The sequence below is a fragment of the Corylus avellana genome, chromosome 11 (assembly GCF_965113065.1).
Source record: "Corylus avellana chromosome 11, dhCorAvel1.hap1.2, whole genome shotgun sequence".
Lineage (NCBI taxonomy): Eukaryota > Viridiplantae > Streptophyta > Magnoliopsida > Fagales > Betulaceae > Corylus > Corylus avellana.
The window spans coordinates 14,681,320-14,695,604 of record NC_142500.1 but is presented as its reverse complement, the minus strand read 5'-3'; the positions used below and the strand labels follow the sequence as shown (position 1 = coordinate 14,695,604).

Genomic DNA, 14,285 nt, shown 5'->3' with positions numbered 1-14,285 from the left:
GCTATGTTTTTTTAAGCCATGTTTTTGGGCTATAATTTATATGGCCATGTTTTTTTCATCATTTTCGGAACATTTTGGCTTTAAACCCTTAAAATAAGATTTTTTTTTATTTTAAAAAAGCAAATTAAATGCCCAAAGCACTTAAAAGGCCCAAAAGTCCATTTAAAAAAAAAAGCAGTTATAACTGCGCGGTTATTGGATTGAATAACCAATAACCGCATAGGCGGTTGTAGTTATTAAAAACCAATAACCGCACAAGTCGGTTGCGGTTATGGTTATAGCCCGTTCGAACACCCCTACCACATGCTATGAGGTTACAAAGTCATAGATACAAACAAAAATTCTTACAACCAGGTGGTATCTATGACTTCAATTTTCCGCTAACTCATGTACAAATACAGTTAAAGAGCACTCTGAGTAGACTAGATCTAAGAGTATCTCCAGCAGTAAGAGGTATTCTACCTAGTTAAAAAGCACAATTCTTTATTTTAGCTACTCATTTTTTAATGCCAACTCCAACAGATTCTTTATTTAATTTTTTATTTTATTAAATATTATTCTTTAATTTTAATTTTTTTTTTTTTATCTGTGACCGCTTTTGCATCATCTTGTAAATTGCAATAGAATTGTTTCATGCAGCATATCTGTTTGTTATTTTTATTTTTTCATTTTTAGTTTGTCAATTATATGCATGTTATTCAATTTTTTTTTTTTTGGGAGTTTTTAATGATTCAAAAGACTTGAATTTGTATCATAAATTCATTAATATAGATGAGAGAAGAGAGAGAAACGTTGAGGGAGGGAGAGAAGAGAAAGAAGAGAGAAAATAATGTGGAAATAATATTATATTCAACAATTTAGTGTGCTACAGTAAATAGCAATATGAAGTTATTTACTATAGCAGTTAAGGTATAATAACTAATATGAAGTTATTATGTTAGAGCAAAAAAAATGACAAAAATAGCTAAATGTAGCTAATATCCCCATTTTAGCTACACTGTTGGAGATGCTTTAAGATATGGGTAGCCAAATTTCTCAACAAAATTTATTTAAACCGGTCGTGAGAGATAATCTCTCATACCTAATTATCCAGGCCGTGACAAAAAACTCATCACACCTAATTATTCCTCTTCACTCATGAGGGAAAATTTAGAGAAAAGAAATCTCTTATTCAAAATAAAATACAAACAAACAACTAGCAAGTAGCCGCGGCTGGAAATAAGATGAACAGCAGTAAAGATGACACATTAAAATCATTACTAATTAATTAATTTAGGAGTGCTACAATTTATAAGTGTTCCAAACTTCATAATATGTAACCTTGGTTCTCCCGGACTTAAGGGTTAACAAAGTTGGCTTCTACAGGCTTGGCACTTGGCATTTTCCGCCACCTTAGAAGGGGTTCAACCACTCTCAACAGGTCAGTGGACCACCCCTCAACTTCTATTATTATTATTTTTTTTAAACCAACTTCTGTTATTATTTTTATTATTGAAACCAAATAATAAAAAAGTTCTATTATTTGTTATTGATAATGTTTATTAATCTCCTAAAAAATAATTAAACCAAACTTTAATTAGGAAAAAAAGAAAAGGGTTCAAGTTCGGGTCAGGACGTCCCGCCCAAATCCGCTCACTTTCTTTGGGCTTCAACTCTGGTGTCCTTTCCTCAGAGGGACAGCGTCTTTTGACAAAATTACATCCGAGTCCATTTCCCAGATCATGGTAGATAAGCTTAAGCCCAAGCGCTCCCAAAACCCTAGAAATATCCAAAAGGAAAAAAAATCCCAATCGGTTCACAAATTCGCACCGTTTTATCCCTTCACACACTCTGCAAATCTAGGGTTTCGATTAGGAGGAACCCATGGACTTCGACGCTTACGAGTACTTGGAGAAGACGGTGGAGGAGAACGACGACAGAGACTCGAAGAGGAAGAGCAAGAGCAAGGAGGGCACCGAGAGGAGCTACAGGAAGCGAGACGTGGATGAGGACGATCCCGCTCTGGCCGACGGCGACGACCGCAAGAGCAAGAGGTCCAGAGCCGACGACGAGAACGGCGGCGACAAGCGCGATCGCGACCGCGACCGAGAGCGGTCCAGTCATCGCGATAAGGATCGGCATCACAGAGACCCGGAGAGAGAAAAGGATCGCGAGCGAGAGCGAGAGCGTAGTAGTAGAGATAAGGATAAGGAGAGGGAGAGAGAGAGAAGGGAGAGAGATAAGGAGAGGGAGAGAAGGGAGAAAGAGAAGGAGAAAGAGAGGGAGAGGGAGAGAGAAAGGGAGAAAAGGGAGAGAGACGAGAAGGAAAGGTCTCGGAGAAGCCAGAGCCGGTCGGACCGGGACCGAGAGAGGGACAGAGACTTAGAGATGAGAGAGAGCAGGTAACTTTATTCTTTCTCTTTTAAATCTATTTCGGTTTTTGTTGTTGCGGCTTGTCTAATTTGGTTGGTGATTTTAGAAAAAAAATTGAATTTAATGCACAAATTTGTAGAATGCCAACTTGGGTCTTGTGTTCGTATTTGGGTTCTAGTTATGGAATCATACAGTTAAAAGTATAATTGATATGTGCCTATTAGCTTTGGAGTGTAAGCTTTTTTTTTTCGAACTGGTCATTTCTTGTTGTTCGGTTTGCCAATCCGTGTACATTATTGGTTAGCCAAGTTGTTATTTTGTTACATAATGAGATACATAGAAGCGGGCTATTATTACTTACCCAAAATGAGAAGAGAAAAGAAAGAAAGGAAGAAAGAGAGGTGTTTTAGGATTTGAATTTTTTGGTTTAGCAGCACTTTTAAGGATGCTGCTCCAAATGTGTTTAATTATTCTGGTGCTTGTGTACCATGATTTAGAGTTTCTATAGTTTGCACATATTGGTTGACATATTTCTGTTTTTATACCTTTTGGAAGACAAACCAAGCACTTATTTCTTTGCATGTTTCAGCTTAACTTCACAAAACTCTTGTATAGGTCATGGCCAAATTAAAGGGATTTTCCATGATATGTTGTTGACGATCAATCTATGAGCCAACTGTCAAATTCATTTATTTTTTAGTGTTGTCTATCCATTTCCTTGTTAATTTTTATGTTCGTACTTATGTTATGCATTCCTTTTTTGTTTATTGAGGGGATCAGGCAGGGGCATGATAAAAGCATACCTATTTGTGTACTTTTAAGTTTCACTTTTCTGGGGATTAATAGAGTCAGTATTTCTCACATTCTAATTCTACAATATAGAAGTGAAGTGTGTATGGATCAGATTTGTTTGGATTTGTCTCACTTAAAATAATCTTTAAAATAATACAACTTTAGGGGCATGCAGTTCCGCTCTTAGGATAGCCAACGGCCTGATGTCAATTAGGTTGCACAAGCATTATTAGCAACTTAATATAATAAAGAGTTTGAGCCTTGTCCTTAAGGGGTAGCTTAATTAGCCAGGGACTACTCCTCATGAAACGGAGGTCACTAGTTCAAATTTCTCATTTCCTATGAGACAAAAAATTATTTTATATAAAAAAAAGTGTTTCAGCCTTACTGTTTAAGATTAAAAGTTTGAATTAGCATCTTGTTAGTTTGCGGACGGACTTTGTTGCAATGGGCTGGCACTCTTTCCACCCCCCCCCCCCCTTTTTTTTTTCTTTCTCTTTAAGTTGATGCCTATATGGCCTGGTTGTGTGGGTTGACTTCATTCTTTCACATATAAAGCTAGGCAAGACCGTGAGATTGCACTGTACAATCCAGAGGTTTGGGTTAAGTTTCAATTTTCCCTTGTATTTTTTACATTTTTAAAACATTGCGGTGAGCTCTAGTTATTTTTCCAGTAGCCTTCTCTGTTAGTGTCCCATTGTTTGAGATAATTGAAGTTGATTATGTGACACTCATGTGACCTAAATGTGTAATTTGAAAATCAATCGCCTTTTAATATGATGAAAGCCCTTAAAATGTTTTTCTTTTAACGCTTTGATATGATGACTGAATTTACAAAATAACACAAACAGAAATACAGAACAATGGAATATCAACTAATATACAGCAGCCATAGTATGGCAACCTTAGATATTGCATAACACAAACAGAAATACAGAACAATGGAATATCGACTAATATACAGCAGCCATAGTGATAGCAACCTTAGATATTGCTAAACCTTGCTCAACCCTAAGCTCCTTTTCAACCAGCATTTCTTCAAGGCTAGGTTTGTAGTCCCTTTTCTTTCTCTCTTCTCTAGCGGTGATGCGTGCAGGCGCGTCCCGTTAGGGTTCTACTCTGGCTCGAAGCGTTTCTTAGATCTTGGTTCTTTCTGCCTCGGTTTTGGCTTGTCTTCTTCGAGCTAGCCTGGTGTTGTTCTGATTAGTTAGTGGTGACGAGGGGCTCTTTGCGCTTATGTCTTAGTGGTGTCCTTCATCGAGGCTTGTTGGGTGAGGCTATCATGGAGCGGCGTTTCTCCGTGGAAGCCAAATCTTTCTTCTTTACGGCGGAGGAAGGTAAGTCTGTGATTTGTCTGGGGGAAAGGAGGAAGGACTTTGTAGGGTTCCTTCTTTGGGTTTTCAATGTTTTGCTTGGTTGGTGGCTATGATAGAAGAAGCAGTGAGGTCTCTGGGTAAGGCAGATTTTGTTAAATCTTATCGAGAGGATGCAAAGGTTTTGATGGTTTGGGGGGGGGGGGGGGGGGGGGAAGGCCGGCTAGTTTCTGGAAGCGGCTGTCTATGCAGAGGGTGGCCGGAAAGGGATTAATTGGCTCCTTGAGGGCAGTGAAGGAAGGGGCTGGTGGGTGAGTTGCGACAGCTGGTGGTGTTTCTTGATGTGAAATTTGAGTCGCTGTCGCTTGAAGATTCTTCTCTGGCCCTGGCGGAGCAACATAATGGGGGCATTCTTACTTCCAGCCGATCTTTCACGGATGTGCTTTGTTGGGTGGCTAGTGATGTTGAGAAGCCTGTTGGGTTAGAGCCGCCACCCGCGACTATTGATACACTTCTGATGTTGGCGAATGATAAGGAGGTGAGAACAGCGGTAAACTGCTTCGACTACGAGTTAGGGTCTTTTGGTTCATTGGCGGCTGTAGCTAGCGCTACAGTGAAAAAGAAGAAAGTGATGAAGGGCATTTTTGTCATTCGCTGGCTGAAGATGATTCTAGGGCATTTTCAGTTTGATGTGGACCGGGTCAAAGACTGGTTGGGTCATTCTGCTGGGTTGGGTTTAAAGCCCAAAGGCTTTAGCTGCAGGAAGTTTTTCTTTAAGCCCAATCAGGTAAGACCTCTTATTCTGGATCCGGATTCAGAACCTGTTTTTGGGTCATTGTCGGGGTTTGTAGTGGGTCAAGGGGATGTCTCGACGGAGAGAGGTCTCGCCTTTGCGATGGATCTGAGTTGCTGGTGTTAGCTACGATGACTCCAGAGGTTTTCGATGGCTTCTCCGACGAACCCAGTGATGGTATTGCCTCTACGGTGGAGGGTTCGACTAGTCTTCAGCCTTTGGTGAGTATGGAGGGTTCGACTAGTCTTCAGCCTGCGGTGGTTTTTGTATCTTTGGTGGTGGGAAAAGCTTCTGGCAAGATTGATTGTAAGCATTCTTCGGCGAAGGGCTTGCTCAGGCAGGGTTTTTTAGGCCGAGATTCGTTTCTCTAGCTTCGCTTGGGGGGAAGGAGGCATCTCTGTCGACACTGGCTGTGAAGGAAGATTCTGCTGCTTCCTCTGGGGTGGCTGTTTCTCCAGAGTTGTCTGGTGGTTCTTCCTTTGGGGCGGCTGAGCTGACGGGGGTTAATCTCCACGACACTTCCTAGTCGTTGGAGAATTTGATGGTGACTTCTTGGACGGCTTCTTTGGTCCCTATGGCAGAGAAGAGTTCTGTTCAAGGGGCTTCTTCATCTCCAGGTTCTCTCCCATCCTTTTTGGGTGGGTGCGGGGATGCCTCACTGGAGGTGTTGCTGGTGGTAGTTTTGCTGACAATCATGCCTCATGTCGAAGTTGGGTTGGATGGCTTTGTTCCGGGTTCTTGTTTGCTGGGGTCTGAACATGCTGTTCTCGGGTCTAATAGAGCAACTAGGCTGTCTTTGGGTGTTTGCACCTATGACACCATACCTATTGAAAATGGTCTAACCGAATCCCAAAAACAGCTTATTGAGTGGTTGAGGGAAGGTGTAAAGGATGATGATGATCCACATATGGTGTTCTTGAAGGACATGGAAGAGGAGTTTTGTCGGGTAAATCCCCTTGATCGAGTGTTGGATGGTGATGAAGAGGAGGATTGGAAGTTGGCGTCATAGGACTAAGGGCAAGAGAGAGTTGTTGAATTTAGAAAGCTCCATTAACTATGGCATTGCTAGTGCGTTATCTCGGAGAGGGAAGGGCAACACAATTGCGGTGTAGCGCTCTGTGTGGGTTTTGAGGGCTATTGGGTGGTTTTGTGGGGATTTTGGTGGATTTTTTGGGTGTTTGTTTTGGAGGGTTTTTGGTGTTCGTTTTTCTTTCTAGTTAGGTGTTTCCGCTTGTATACTTCTAGTGTACATAGGGGCGCCTTACGCTTTTAATAAAACTTTGACTATTACTTATCAAAAAAAGGTCTATAGTCTTGGGATATTGCAATGTGAGTGAGCAATTTAGGGTCAAGGTTTGAGTCAATGATGAGCATGGCTTTGGAGGCATCTGTTTGGGAGATGAATAAGGGTTTGCTTTTGCAAAGGATCAGTCCAAAGTTTAGCTAGGATTGGCATGTTGGAGGCAATGAATTATGTTGAGGCTTTATAAAGTGGAGTTAAAGGAATTAGGATCCTCTTCAGTTCATTTGAGGGGCATTTTTGTCTCCAAAAAAGTGAAAAGACAAAAATGTCTCTAAAGAATAACTAACTGGATGCTCTCTTCTAGTTCAAATGAACTGGTGATGATCTAGTTCCAAGGTAAAGAGAGCAAGAAGAAGCAACAAGGGGTTGGGGGGAAGTCAATCAGTGATTCAGCAAAATATGGTGGGGAAGCCTTTCTATTTTTGCGATCTTACATGCAGGTTTTGTTTGTGATGGAGATGATAAAGACTAGGTTTCTTTCTAAGGTCTCTATTTTTGAAGTGCTTGGGAGTGAAATGAGCAATTGTTCGAGTGCAAACTATTAAATGGGTAAAGAGCTAGGATGTTTAGGAGATGAATAAGAGCTTGCTTTTGTGAGAGACAACAACTAGGGTTAGGGAGGATTCAAGGTGTTGGAGGCAGCAAAGTATGTAGAGTGTAGGGCAAGGTTTTTTTTTTATTGGGGGGGGGGGGGGGTGTGAATTAATTAGGGATTGAGGGTCCACACCATCCCTTGTTAGAACGTCCATCCCCTGTAGGTATTGTGCATGGGGGAAGCCAATTAGTGATTCAACAAAAGATGGTGGGGAAGTCTTTTGTTTTTGCTATCTTACCTGCAGGTCTTCTCTGTGATGGAGATGATAAAGACTAGGTTTCTTTCTAAGGTCTCTATTTTTGAAGTGCTTGGGAGTAAATTGAGCAATTATTTTGAGTTTAAACTATTGAATAGATAAAGAGCTAGGATGTTTGGGAGATGAATAAGAGCTTGATTTACTTATCAACAAAAAAAAAAAAAAAAAAAAAAAAAAAAAGAATAAGAGCTTGCTTTTGCTAGAGACAACATCTAAGGTTAGGGAGGATTCGAGGTATTGTGGGTATGTAGATTGTAGAGCCTATACAGAGTGTATGTAGAGTGAAGGGCAAGGGTTTTTTTTTTTTTTTTTTGGGGTGGGAAGAGGGGAGTCAATTAGGGATTGAGGGTCCACACCATCCCTTGTTAGAATGTCCATACCCAGTAGGTATTGAGCACTTCACTCACTTTCGAGAGTTTGCAAGTGTTAGTGCAAGGGTGAAATGTTAGGGGACTCTATTAACTAGAAGCTCTAGGTACTTGCTGCTCCCTTCCCTCATTGTGATTTTTTGTCTGGTTTTGCTCTTTTAGTTGCAGAAACCTAAGAAAAAATGCTAGTCACATTTGTGTTATCACTTCAAAAGAATTAGTCAATTTGGAGCTTCTTTAAAATGACTTATAAGCAATGTGAGATGTAGCACCCATGAGTGCCTTTTTAAATCACCCACTTTATGTGTGGTATTCATATTTCCAATATGGGACCGAGGTACTACAAACTCCCCCCTTTTAACCCCTGATGTTCTTGTTAGGGTCACATCATGTAGTACTGATAGTATTACATGGCATTACTAGGTGACTTTGATACTAATTGTAACCATCTAGGGAGAAACGTTAGCCACATTTGCGCTATCACCTCAAAAGGACTAGTTAATTTGGAGCTTTTAGACCGTTTCTATTTGATTTTAGCTTTTGAGGCAGTGAATTAGGAATTCACCGTTATAGAAAGGAAAATTTGGTATTAAAATTCTACATGGTACATGATAGTCATGAGTCAGTATTTGTTTTCTGAATTGGAAGATCACTAGTAGAAGGAGCAGTTGATTAAGGTAAAGTATAGATGATGGAAATGCATTCCCTTGCAATCCAACAACACCTAGATGGGAAATTCTTGGTGCATGGTCATCTTATTGTTGCATGTATCTGAATTATTTCTGTATCTATATGCTTATATGACAAGGGCATCAAGACAGGATTGTGTTTTGTTGTGCTGACATAAACAAACCCCCCAAATCTATTTGATCCTTGTGATTCTGAAAGTTGTTTCACTAGCATACGTGCTGATTCAGCAAAAGGGGGCAAAATAACTATTTTGATCTTATGCATATTTTTATGTATGGGCATGATTGACTATTACCAGCAACTTTTTCTAAAATTTTGTTGTAATAATGTATTAATTAGCATTCTATAATTCTTTTACCTTGTTTTTCTCATTATATTGAAACTTGTATTGGTGGCAGGAGATTCAAAGATAAGAAAGAAGTAGTGGAGCCGGAAGCAGATCCAGAAAGGGATCAGAGAACTGTTTTTGCATACCAGGTAGACTCTTTCTATGAGGTATTTATTTCTTTGAAATGCAAGTAAGCATAAAGGTTATTAATGTGTTTTGTTTGTTTGCTCTGCTGTTATGAATTTGGCGATTGCAGATGCCTTTGAAAGCAACTGAGAGGGATGTATATGAATTCTTCTCAAGAGCGGGCAAGGTTGGTTGAATTTTATTTCTTTATATTCTGCAGATCATTAGAATAGTTGGATTTCTCTTGCAATAAACTGTATTTTCTCTCAAAATGGTACTTAAAAAAAAAATTTCCTCTCAAAATGGTATTTTCATATTGTCATCTTGTGATGGTTTCAATGCCACTCAAAATTTTATTTTCTTCCTACATGTGTTTTAAGTAATTACAATATTATTGCATGAGACAATGCTTCAAACATTATGTGTCCATGTTATTGAGATACATTTGGTTGCTGTTGCAGTAAATGCTCCTCTGCCTTCAGTTACGAGTAGTATATTGACTTACTTGTGTCTCAACATTCTGTATATGTGGGGTGAGTGAAATGTACATATGAGTTATGTGATAGTCTTGTGAACGGCCCGATATAAGTGTTTCTATGTGCACTGTAATCATCCAGTTTGTCTCTCTACTTGTTATCCTTGCAAATTAGACTGTTTCTATTTGTGTTTTAGCTTTTCCCCCCCCATTTTCAGGTGAGGGATGTCCGGCTGATCATGGACAGGAATTCAAGACGGTCAAAAGGAGTTGGGTATGTCCCTTTTTGTTGGACAATTTTATACTCTGATGCATGTACTATTGTAAAATAGTTATTAGGATATCATTTACAAGAATCAAGTTTAACTGTATTCTTAAATGGACTAGCATTGCGATAATGATGAGGGATGATGGGAATACCTTGCACTCATGTTTAATCAATTCTTGCTGCGTACTCAAGGTAGATGACATAAACCTGAGTTGTTTTAAACTTCTTTGGGTCCTTTTTGTAAATTTCATTAGCTAGATACTCTGTGATGTAAGGATGTGTTCTATGTCCATGTCTACCTTCCATTTACAACCTCCCATCACGGATTGAAAGCCTGTCCTTAACTTTTGTAGACTTCAATTTTTGGTAAAAGCTTTGTATAATGAATATAATTAGCACAGCATCTCTCTCTCTCTCTCTTGCACCCCCCCCCAAAAAAAAAAGATATGGTTCCTCGTTCTTCTAATGAGGTTTTCTCTTGTTTTTCCTTGATCACTGTGTCATGTAATATTTGTTGACTATTTTTACTTTTATCAGCTAACATTTTCTTTTACATGAGTCCATCAGATCCATCAAAAGAAACTCAGCTTGAGCTCTCTGCACTAGAGTTTTTGTTTCCCTACATCTCTTTGCTATATGCTTTGTAAGTTTTGGTTGCAAGCTTTTTAGTCTCCCATGTTCTGAAGAACTTATTGTAAGCCTTAATACTGCAGGTATATTGAATTTTATGATGCAATGTCTGTGCCAATGGCAATTGCTCTCTCTGGCCAACTTCTTCTTGGACAACCTGTTATGGTTAAACCTTCTGAGGCTGAAAAGAACCTAGTTCAATCTAATGCTTCTACTGGGGGCTCAAGTGGTCTTGCAGGTCCATATGGAGCAGTTGATAGAAAGCTGTACGTGGGCAACTTGCACTTCAACATGACCGAAACCCAACTTAGAGCGGTACTGCAACTGCATACTGGACTTGATTTACCATTGACACTGTTTCCTTTTGTCTTGTTTTCTTTTGATTTGCATTTTTATGTGATGGATATAAACCACCATCTATGCAATTCTTGATCTCACTCAGTTACATGTTACTAATTTTTATGACATGCATATTGTTTATGGTGCTCAGATTTTTGAACCATTTGGTCCTGTGGAGCTTGTGCAACTGCCTCTTGACCTCGAGACAGGACACTGCAAGGGTTTTGGGTTTGTTCAAGTCAGTAATGTATTCTAGTCCCAACACTTCCCCCTTCTCTAAGGCATTATTATATTCTAGTTGACTGTAGAAAGATTGTTTTTAATTAATAAATTTGTATGCAAGTAGTTCACTGGTCTTCATGCATTTACAGTTTGCTAAACTTGAAGATGCAAAGGCAGCTCAATCTTTGAATGGAAAAGTGGAAATAGCTGGTCGAACTATCAAGGTACGGTTGTGTTATGAAGCTTTTTAACTTGGATATCACAAGTGTCTACAACAATTTGATCATACTGCATTGATATTGTTTTTTCCCTGACCGCATTGATATTGTTGTCAGTTACATGTTTTTGTACTTCAGTATCACTACCTATTTTTGCACATCTGTGTCAATGTAGTTGTGATTAATCCTGTTGTGTATATATAGGTTTCATCTGTTACAGATCATGTTGGAGCACAAGACACTGGAGCAAAAACTGCTGACTTTGATGATGATGATGGGGGTGGTTTGGTGAGTTAAAATTTGTTATCATATGTATTATGTAGGCAGGAACATTAGTTTTTCCATAAAGATGTACAAGTATGTGGTTCAGTCTATCGTATTATGATGATGATGATACTTGTTCTGAAAAAAAAAAGGGATTATGATGATACTCATTTAATATAAGTAGAGTGCAGCATAATACAGTTAGGAGATGGTTATTTTAAGATTTTTGTCCATAATGTTTGTTGCATAGTCAAATTTTTACAGAATGAGTTGCTTGCTGATATAAATTATCTTTCTGTACAGTCTTTGAATGCTCAATCAAGAGCACTGCTTATGCAGAAGCTGGATCGCTCTGGTATTGCCACAAGGTTTGTGTCTCAGCAATCCTTATTTCATGTCATGATAACCAAGTCCTAAGCTTATTCCTAACAAATTTTGCAGTATAGCGGGCTCTCTCGGAGTTCCTATGCTTAATGGGTCAGCTCCAAATCCTCAAGCCATTAGTTTGCCTGTCAATGGGCAAGCTGCAGTTTCTGTGCCAGCTCTTCCAGTGCAAGCTATTCCTACCCCAGCCACAGAACCTGTTGGAAGCCCTAGCGAGTGCTTACTATTAAAGAATATGTTTGATCCAGCAACAGAGGTCTGTGATTTTCTTGTTTTATTTGTTGCTTCGTCTTACAACATATTAATGTTTAAAGTTTTTATGCAGATGGATCCAGATTTTGATATGGACATCAAAGAGGACGTGGAAGAAGAATGTTCTAAATATGGCCGAGTGAGACATGCACATGTGGACAAGTAAGTGTATGAATGTATAATGCTCGATCATCCCCATTATCTGTTGGAATTGTTTTATGAGAAGCATTAATTACTCTCAATACACATACATGCATCCATGTCTATGGATATTAGAAACAGATTTGCCGTATTTTTTCGTTTCTAACCTGTTTGATGTGGCATACAGAAATAGTGCTGGTTTTGTGTATTTGCGGTTTGAAACTGTGGAAGGGGCAATGGCTGCCCAAAGTGCAATGCATCTGAGATGGTTTGCCCGTAGGTTGATTTCAGCCTTGTTCATGGTAATGTATTGTATTATTTTTATTATTATGCTCGCACAGCTTCCCATGGTCCCCCGGGATTGTAAATTTAAAAACCTTTTTATATGATGTCTTGTAAAGTTAAACCTTGGTGTTTAATTATTGAATTGATTTATACCAACATTTTCTCTTGGTTTTGCAGCAACCCGATGTATATGAAGCCAAGTTTAATGGTGGAGCATGAAGAAATTCTGCACCGGTTCTTTTTGATGTGTTAAAAGTTGGAAGATAAACTACTTTAAGATGATACATTTTTATTCAATACGCTAAATGCAGCAGCAGCAGATGTATGGTAAGAGTCGTATATTTGTCCAGTGGGGTTATCTGTAATCTGTTTTACAACTCAGCATTTCGTTGTAATTTGAAGAAATTTTAGATGTCTTGTCATTGTTTTTCATTCCTGTTTCTGTTGCTCTTTTCGCCTCTCTTGTTAATGATATGAAAGTAATTTTTTTGCTTCACACCCACTGGCGGACTTGCTTCAGACATAAACGCGGCTGTGTAAAAATACTGGCCTAGAATTTTAATGCAACCAATGCTTTTCTTTTACATGGGTTAATTTAATAACCTCTTTGAGTTGTCCCAAGGCGTATCTCAATCAGCCTGGAACTATGCTTCAAGAAATAGAGATCACGAGTTCTAATTTTTTTCCCCCTTTTTCCACCTTAAAAAAAAAAAAAAAAAACCTTTTTTGAGTTTTCCCCCAATGCCATCCTGTTTCACCATTTCCTATTTTCTCTCCGTTCTTTTTGTTTTTAATTTTTTTTTTTGTTTTAGGTCATACCTTACATTTTTATTTACTAAAATAATAGATCATATGGGAGGATGATACATTATTTGGAAACTAAATTTTTAGAAAAATTTGGGAAATCCAACATTTTTCTTTATAAAATGATAATCCATAATGACCAAATTTTCATTTGACCTTAAAATTTAATAGCCAAATGGGGGTGGTTGAAAGGGTTTAGGTTTTTCAAATCCTACTTTGGCAAGGAAACCTTGTCCTACTTTCATTAGAGCCCACATTCTTCTTCTAAAAACATTAAGGAAAATGGAGGATGGATACTGCTCATATGGATAGGAATTCGTCATCGTGAATCATCTTGAGATCTATTATTATGCCTACAATTTTAGTCATAATTACCACCCACAACAAAACATTGAAAACCAGGCTTGTCTCCCAACAAAACATCTTTGTTTCAAATCAAAATTTCGTTTTTCTTTCAGGTTCCCCACAAATATTGTTGAGGATGTTATTTATTGGCTACTAAGATCCAAGGAAAAAAAATGGTTTTGTTTGTTATTCGTTAATGTCGTTTAAAGGGTGTTTTGTTTTTGGTTTGAAATAGTTTTCTAATATGACATGAAAGTGAAAAGTATTTTTGAAAACTGAGGGGGGAGAAGAGAATGAGAAGGGAAAACATCATTAATTCCACCTTCCGCAGGTGGTTGAGAGTGGCAAATTAAATGTAAAGAGAACAAAAAGAGAAGCCATTTGAGCACAACTGTCCTTAAATGAAGCTCCTGCTTCATGCAATATTCCTAAATAGACTGCAATTGGGAGAAGGAGATTCTGTTGATTGATGCATCGATGGAGCTGGCATGCTAGGCGGGCACAAATTTGTAAACTAGTTTTTTTTTTTTAATTATTATTATTAATGTTGTAAGCACAAGTTTACAATCAAAAAGAACCTTGAGACGTAGGACCTTGACCCACAAGGTGTGAGAGTTAAGCTTTTTTCTCTAAAAATCTTAAAAATAAAAGAGGAGAATATCGTCTCAAACTCTCATTGCCTTTGAATTCTTTATGCAATTATAACAACTTTTATTTTCATTAAATAGAGTAAATAACAAAG

General features: G+C 38.5%; 1 protein-coding gene across 1 annotated transcript; it reads left to right on the top strand.

The window, feature by feature from the left end:
- Positions 1-1,735: 1,735 nt before the first annotated feature.
- LOC132164897 (Splicing factor, CC1-like protein) lies at positions 1,736-12,826 on the top strand. Its single transcript, XM_059575409.2, has 13 exons — positions 1,736-2,381; positions 8,861-8,939; positions 9,047-9,103; positions 9,610-9,665; positions 10,373-10,604; positions 10,780-10,866; positions 11,000-11,074; positions 11,273-11,356; positions 11,636-11,700; positions 11,774-11,972; positions 12,042-12,130; positions 12,297-12,411; positions 12,572-12,826. The coding sequence occupies exons 1-13, from the start codon at positions 1,864-1,866 to the stop codon at positions 12,611-12,613; spliced, it is 1,698 nt and encodes a 565-aa protein (XP_059431392.2). The 5' UTR covers positions 1,736-1,863; the 3' UTR covers positions 12,614-12,826.
- The last annotated feature ends 1,459 nt before the right edge of the window (positions 12,827-14,285 follow it).

Coding starts and splice junctions, on each gene's coding strand:
- LOC132164897 (XM_059575409.2), top strand. CDS start 1,864: ATGGACTTCGACGCTTACGAGTACTTGGAGAAGACGGTGGAGGAGAAC. Junction 9,666..10,372: donor AGACGGTCAAAAGGAGTTGG/GTATGTCCCTTT, acceptor TTAATACTGCAG/GTATATTGAATTTTATGATG. Junction 11,357..11,635: donor ATGATGATGGGGGTGGTTTG/GTGAGTTAAAAT, acceptor CTTTCTGTACAG/TCTTTGAATGCTCAATCAAG.